Source organism: Microtus ochrogaster, chromosome 8, assembly GCF_000317375.1.
Source record: "Microtus ochrogaster isolate Prairie Vole_2 chromosome 8, MicOch1.0, whole genome shotgun sequence".
Taxonomy (NCBI): Eukaryota; Metazoa; Chordata; class Mammalia; order Rodentia; family Cricetidae; genus Microtus; species Microtus ochrogaster.
This window is the reverse complement of record NC_022015.1, coordinates 80955167-80963058: the sequence shown is the minus strand read 5'-3', so window position 1 is coordinate 80963058 and position 7892 is coordinate 80955167. Positions and strand designations below refer to the sequence as shown.

General features: G+C 38.5%; 1 protein-coding gene across 1 annotated transcript in view; it reads right to left on the bottom strand.

Moving 5' to 3' along the window:
* The window catches only part of Smc3 (structural maintenance of chromosomes 3), a 39801-nt gene that overhangs the window by 13541 nt on the left and 18368 nt on the right, over nt 1–7892 (bottom strand). The window contains exons 8-17 of the mRNA XM_005352472.3: nt 7566–7683; nt 6473–6648; nt 5842–5922; nt 5273–5437; nt 4922–5043; nt 2838–3051; nt 2502–2605; nt 2302–2401; nt 1673–1833; nt 1189–1330 (exon numbers count right to left, since the gene is read on the bottom strand). Coding sequence (XP_005352529.1) covers nt 1189–1330; nt 1673–1833; nt 2302–2401; nt 2502–2605; nt 2838–3051; nt 4922–5043; nt 5273–5437; nt 5842–5922; nt 6473–6648; nt 7566–7683 — 1383 coding nt within the window. The remainder of the gene's footprint in view (nt 1–1188; nt 1331–1672; nt 1834–2301; nt 2402–2501; nt 2606–2837; nt 3052–4921; nt 5044–5272; nt 5438–5841; nt 5923–6472; nt 6649–7565; nt 7684–7892) is intronic.

The following is a 7892-nucleotide window of genomic DNA, read 5'->3' as shown; positions in this document are numbered from 1 at the left end:
CCTGGTCTACAAGAGCTAGTTCCAGGACAGGCTCCAAAGCCACAGAGAAACCCTGTCTCGAAAAACCAAAAAAAAAAAAAAAAAAAAAAAAAACCATTTAGGACCTGAATTCAGTCCCCTAGCACCCATGGCAAGGCATAGCAACACACACCTGTGACCACTGCACAGGGAACATAGGGAAGACGGGAGGCTGGAGATAGGTAGATCCCTAGAGCTTACAGCACAGTCAATGTAGCCAAATACTGAGGGCTAGGCTTGGTAAAGTGAACCCTTATCAAAAATTAAGGTGGAAAGGGATAGGAGGGCATTGATTCTCTGGCACATACACACACATATACATTGTTTTTACTTTTTTCTTTCCTAAAGTCAGAACAGGATATTTTCAGTATTTGTGTGTACGCACCTGTCTGGGCATGTTGTATGTACCTATTTATACATGCCAGAGTGTACACACAGAAGTCAGAGAACCATTTGGGAAACTCAGTTCTCTCCTTCCAACAGATGGGTTCCAGGGATCAAACCTGGGCGCTCAGACTTGGCAGTACATGCCTTTACCCACTGAGTCACCTTCCCAGCTTTTCTTTTGTTTTATTACAGTCTTATGTCATATGGGTGAGCCTCAATTTTCCTCCCCAAAGCTTCAAAGGTAAAACTGGCATAGTTGAAAGCAAGACTCTCAATAGTCTGCTTAAATCACCGATCATTCTAATATAGGTTCAGCCTTAAGCCTAGAGCATAACAGTTATGATAATCAACATTCTGAGATCAAATGCCTCAAAGTAATTAACATTTTTAAAGCTGGCAATTCATTCAAAGTGTATATAACTAGTTAGACACTTTGAACTTAGTTGAAACAATTTTTAAAGTATATCCAAAGCCAGGTGGTAGAGGTGCACCCCAGCAGAGAAAATCTGTCACAAAACAAAACAAAAAAGCATATCCAGAAAAACCTCAACATATTTCTTTTATATGGGAATTCTCCAATTCCTAAACCTACTGCTGTCTGTCACTCTGACAACACACACATATACAATGGTTTGTTTCATGACTTGGCCTCCTCAACCCAACCCAGCACTAACTTCATGCAAAGAAAGCATGTCTATCTTACAGATCAATGAATCCCAATGTAAAGTACCTAAGCACCAAAACATATTAACAGATGGTACAACAAAAACAACTTTGACTCACATTGGTTTCAGGATAGGCGGTATCTCTCACATCTAACTTGTTAAGAGGCAGAAAAGTCACCTCTCCAGGAAGATTCATTTTATTGAACTCCATTAAAATCTTCGTGCTGACTTCATCAGAATCAACAATATGGTAAAATAACCTACACAACAAAATAAGACACATCTTCACTAGACTATAAGGTGTTGACAGCATTTAAGGATCGCACAGTTCAGAGCTTTTCTATGCAATCCAATCTGTATGGAGAAATGACTGAGAACGTTCCAATGGCCTGGCGAGCCCTGAACGGGTAAAGTATCTAGCATCTACCTTCTTCAATTAGACAGTTAAATACAGAACTGAGGATAAACAGGTAATGGAAGACACACTGTATTACAAAACTACAAAACTGTTTTAAGATGTTCTCATTTCTTCATCTTTAAAACAACAAAAGCCATTTAAATGTCAGACAAAAAAGAAAAAATAGAAAAGCCCCAAACCTCACCTGTTACCAGCAGTGACTTCCACACATGTATAGAAAGCTGGCTCACACTCAAAGTTATTCATTACGATGCCATGGTAGCCATTTTGAACATGCTGGTTTATTCCTTTTCGACGAAAATGATCTAGCACTTTGTTTATGCTGTCTATTCCATTTAAAATAGCCTGTAAACCAGTTAGTGAAAAATATCAGCATCACCAATGATACTCTGTTGGCAAGAAATGAGCCTATTATGCCATTCCTTGGCTATGATCTTAAAAATTAAACACCATCCAACATATCATCCACTTGAAATATAATAACTACATTTACCACTACTATGGGTTCTGTTTTATGATGCTAGAGTTTAAAACGGGCTCTTTATTTAACAACCAAAATTGCTTTCATTAATAAGTAGTGAACTAGGCATGATGGCACACACTTGTGATTCCAGCGCTCAGCAGCTAAGCAAGCCCATGAGTCTAAGATCAGCCTGAGCTACACAGGGAGACTTCTAACTCAAGTAGAGCAAAGTATAAAAGTATAAAGTATACATAAAATCCCACTTCTTCCTACTTCTGAGTGATCTCTTCTTTACTTGGAATTCAGGCTGTGACTGATGGACAGCTCAGGAACAAAGAAGCCCCGCCTACCTTTCCTGTTGCTGCTCTAAGAAGCTGCTGCTTCTTTTCCAGGTCTTCTCTTTTAGCAGCAAGCGCTTGTTGCTCTGCATTCTCCTCTCTCCACAAGTAACTGACCAGAAAGAACGAGACGTGAACAGTTTTAATTAAGAAAGAACACTGAACCCAAACAAAGACCAAGGAAAAATTACAACAGATCTCAGTCTACTAACTTTCTTTCACTTTGTAGTTCATCTTTCTTATTTTTTACTTCATAATATTTTCTGTCCAGTTCTTCAACTCGAGCTTTGACTTCATTGAGATCTTGATCCAGTTTCTACGGAAAAAGAATTTATCATCAATTTAATCCATAGTGACAAAAGAATACACACACACACACACAAAAGTTCAACAAATGACGTAATTCAAATATGTCCAATTTACTATATAGTGATTATACATAAAAGTGATTAAAAACCCAGTGAGTTCTAGAAACAGTCTGATCTCAGAGTAAAACAATGTCTCAAACAAACCAAAACCAAATCAAACCAAAACAATATTGCTCTTACATTATATTGCTCCAGATTTTTCTCTTTATTTGCCTCGGTATCCTCCAAATCCTTATGTATAGCAGCAATCTGTCTTTTCTTATCATTAATAGCCTGATCTAAAGACTTCAGCTCCTTTTTAATCCACTTATCCCTTTCTTCTTTTGATGTAAACTGGCTTCCTCGACCTTGCTTTGCATAAAGGTCAGTTCTTTCCTGGGTAGCTTGAGCCAATCTATAGAAGATAGAAAAGAACAAGAAATAAAATTGTAATCATTATCGACCCTACAGAAACTATCCTCTTAAAAGTTACATCAGCAGAGAATTAAGGGCTGGTGGGATGGCTCGGGAAGGAGAAAATACTCGTAAAAGTTGTCCTCTGGTCTCCAACCTGTGGCAAGCACATTCACACCCCACAGTGAAGTAAATGGGGAGGGTGATTCAGTGCTAAAAATAACTGCTAAATAATAAACTCCCTGTGCTCCCTGTTTTTATGTTACGTGACACCAAATGAACCTTAATATCATAATTAGCACTCAAGTAGAATAATCCCTTCACTAAGGGCTTTAGACAGACCAAAGGTCTGACAATGCCACTGTCCAACCTCAGGAACTTTCAAGCACGTTCTAACTGTATTGACCTGATACATGACTCTCAACGATACAATAAAATACCCTACAGGATAATATGTTTTAAATATATAGAACATAAATGTTCTGATTATATAGAACCTGAAGGTCAGAAAAGCAAAAGACCCAGCCACTACCTCTATCTCAGTCCAAAATGGCGATCCTCCAGGAATCTCAGAATGAGACTGTGTGTCAGACCTGACTCCTCCCATCTTATAATCCTCTCTAGTGCTGGGATTAAAGGCATGCACCATTACCGCCCAGTTTCTAGGGCAAACTAGTGTGGCTACTGGAATTAAAGGTGTGTGTCACCACTGCCTGGTCTGTAAGGCTGATCAGTGCGGCTGTTTTACTAGCAATCTTTATTTATTAAAATGCAAATGAAACAGCACGGCAACTGTGTAAATACTCAGTATGGTGTTGCACACATGGTGCAGATGCCTGCCTATAACTCCAGCACTTTCTGAGTGGGGTCAGGAGGATCAGCCATTCAAGGTTTCTTCAAGTTACATAATGAGCTGAGGGCTACCCCAGGCTTTAGGAGACTCTGTCTCAAAAACAAAAACATAACCTCTCAGAATCTCAGGTTTTTTATTTTAAAGCAGACAGCAGCAGCCAACAGGAGATGGCTGAGTGGGAAGAGAGTCTTGCTGACAGACCTAACATCAGCTTCAGCCCTACAAACCACATGACAAGAGAAAACTAATTTAAATTGTGTTCCGACCTCCACATGCTCCATGGCATGACCACACGTATAAGAAAAAGAACGAAGCCTGGAATGATGTTGCATGCCTTTAATCCCAGCACTGAGGCAAAGGCAGATAGATCTGAGTTCAAGGCTAGCTAGAGCCATAAAGTGAGACTGTCTTCCAAAAAGAAAAGGCATGTCCATCTCCTACGGCTTTTGAGTAGTAGTACTCTAGAAATCTTATAGGTAGGTACAAAAACACCACGGGTGTGATGACACACAGAAACTAGCCTTATTAAAGAGAGATCCAATCTCAAAAATAAAAATAAAACCACATGGCTCTCAGTAATCACTAGTGTTGCTTATATGACATGGACCTAGGATTTTTGCCTTTATTATCTGGTACCTTCTTCACCCACAGCCACATAGGTTCTATAGAGGAACTCAGGCAGGCAAATACAGGAGCTTAGCAACATGGTCTCCACTTGGTTTGAGCTATACACATAGCCCTCTCCTAACAGTGCACCTAGCAACCTATTGGCAACCTGGGACCCATAGCTGCATTGAACTTTAAACAACAACGGAAGTAAGTTACTCCCCTTAGCAACCTCTTGTTTTGTGTTCAAACATGTATTTCTGCTTTGCTCTAGAAAAAAAACTACTGGTTGTTTTCCTTTTCTGAGCATCTTTCCCAATTCTTTGAACAAGGGAACAAGAACTTAGAACCACCCAGAGATCACCGGTAACAGCTATGCAGCAAGGTTAATGGTTGGCGAAAATTCTCAGACCTAGCAATTCCTCGCTCTTCTTTTTCTTTTACGCTGTTGAATTTAGGTTCTGTCTCTGCCAGTTCTTTCTGCTTTTCTTCTATTTTTTCAAGCAGCTTCTGCCTCTCTTTTAGTAAACGTTTCTGTAAATAAAGCAAGTAAAATGCAATCTGCTTAATTTATACAACAGCAAAAAAGAATTTCTTCATGAAAATAACTCAATTTTACAATTAAACTATTAATAAAAAGAATGCTTACTAAGTTAGTACTTGAGTACAAGTCAAATGGAAAAACCTTTTACAAAAACTCAACTATCACAGAAAAGGTTATCTTCTGTAGCGTAGTTCGTCAATACATCTTTTATTAACTTACCCGCTGTTCGCTATTGCCAGCCAGCTCATCTTGTAAATCCTTGGCTTTAAGTTCCAACTTGGTCCTTTGTTTAATCTGTTCCTGTCTTTCAGCACTAAGCTGCTCTTTTTCTTCTTTCATAGCTGAAATTTTTGTTTTCAGTTCTCTAACCTGGCGTTCAATATCCTAATCAGAAAGAGAAGACCAGTCAGAAACAGAAGTACAGTGGAAGGACCGTGACCGCAGACCAGCCACACTCTTTACAGACATCTGTGGACCTGCGTGCACACACGGTGAGGATGCGCCTGCCACAGAGCGCATGTCGGGGTCAGAGGACAACTTTCTGGATTCAGTTGTCTCCTTTCACGTTTATGTGGGTTCCAGAGAACCTACATAAGGAACTCGGGCTGCTGGCTTCCACCACTTTTGCTGGCTCCATCTTTGTCTTTCACTTGAAACTTAATAATAAACAATTACTTTCCAATGCCTAATCTCTGTCACCCCCTTTATGGTGACCACCCACAATTCTGGTACAAAAAGTTTACGATGCTGAAAATATAAATAAATCTGAAGCTTATTTATAATCTTACCTCCATTTTATCTCTCGCATCCTGCTGGGCATCTCTTAATTGTCTAGATTTCTCTCCACTTGTCTCTCGCTTAGCAGAAAGCTGAAAAACAAAACAACCTACTATTTCTAACTCATTTTGTATCTGTCTAACATTATATAATACAGTTAAAAAATTATTTTGCAACTGCCACAAAGAATTAACATAATAGTAACTTAAAAATGTATAAAGAAAATTCTTTTAAGTTATTCCTCTAAATAAAATACAAGAATAATCTAAAATAGATTTTTCTCTAAAATATAAATATTTTACAAAATATATTCTAAAGTGTGAAGAAAAATATCTGGTCTGACATAACCATTTACTGTATTTTAGTACAATGAGAGCTCTAAACATACCTTTTCAGTAATCTAAAGAAAATTAGTAACCAATAAATCTATTACTTTTTGGCATGGTGTAGAGGCTAATTCCTGTAATTCCAAAACTCAGTAGTCACAACTAGCTTGGGTCTTAAAGTAAAACTATCTCAAATTCACAAAGAAAAAGATTTTCATTTTCAAGTTTCTAATTAAGAATCACTAAAAGGTAAGTAGAGAGGAGTTTTACCATGCTCATTAAGCAGAACAACTTCGATGTAAAGGTCGTGTCTTACCTCATCAAGCTTGGCCCGCGTCTCATTGAGCTCCTGGTTGTAGATGGTATACTCCAGGGCACGCCTCATTTTATCCCACTTCTGATACTGAGCCAGTTCTTCCTTCTCCTCCTCTAGAGTATGTAACCGCTCTTCAATGTATTTTAACAACTCATTGATTTTTTCCCGTTTACCCTCTTCAAAATAAAAAAAAAAAAAAAAAAAGGAAAGAAAAGAAGACAGTGAATAGTTTTCATGTAATACCACTTCTCAAACATAAAATCATCCTCTAGAAGTAAACATTATTTCTTTGGTATCACATAGTAATGAAATCTAAAATGTAAAAACAGCAACTAAGATCTTTTTTTTAAAGAAAAACACTGGAGAACAAATTTACACACTAGCAGTCACTCTGACATGTGCAAAGGACTTTAGTTTACACTTTTTTTTTCCCCATCAATGTGCTGTCTCACATTAAAGAAAAGAAATATCACCAGCGTTACTAATTTGCAGTATTTATCATGAAGGACACTGCATGCTGCTACCATACAATGAATACTTACTATAATTCAGGCATGACATTACCTTAATTGCCATAATCTACAAGATAGCAGGAGTTTGCAGACAGGAAGTCTTGGGACCAGGGAGATCAAGTCTTAAGTCATGTCAGTTTACTGACTTTGGACTTAGAACGGTCTCTAAGCTATTATATGGTATGATACAGCATTTGGAAAAGCAAATATACTAGTAAGGACTCCAAGTTGTCTCTGTCTACATTTTTCTGAACAATTTAGAACTTTGTAACAGCGGCTACTCCAATGGGAAGGGGGGGGAGGAAAAGCATACCAGTTCATTGATAACACTTCTGAGGAAGCTAGAGTCAGAAGTTGGTTGACTTGCCAAGGCCCTATTATCTAATAGCAGTCTTTTCTCTATTCAAAGATGAAGTTCTAGAAACCTCAGTCCTTAAACTACCTCCAACTAATTTTCCCTCTTCTCAGTATGCAGAAAAATTACCATCTAATACTTTTCTGAAGCCAGACAACACTTTTTAACTACATTAACACCAGAAAGTGACTGATGACAAAAATTAGGTAGAACACATTCATTGTACCTGTTTCTTTCATTAAAGAAATGCTTTCTTCTTTACGTTCATCATATACTCTAGTACCAGCTACCTCTCTCAACAGCTTCAATCTCTGAGAATCTGGTGCTGTTGCCATTTGGTTGATCTGTAATTTGGGGGGGGGGGGAAACAATAATTATTATTAACTATTGACAACTCCTTAAGAATAAGAACTCTGCTGGGCGGTGGTGGTGCACGCCTTTAATCCCAGCACTCGGGAGGCAGAGGCAGGCGGGTCTCTGTGAGTTCGAGACCAGCCTGGTCTACAAGAGCTAGTTCCAGGACAGGCTCCAAAGCCACAGAGAAACCCTGTCT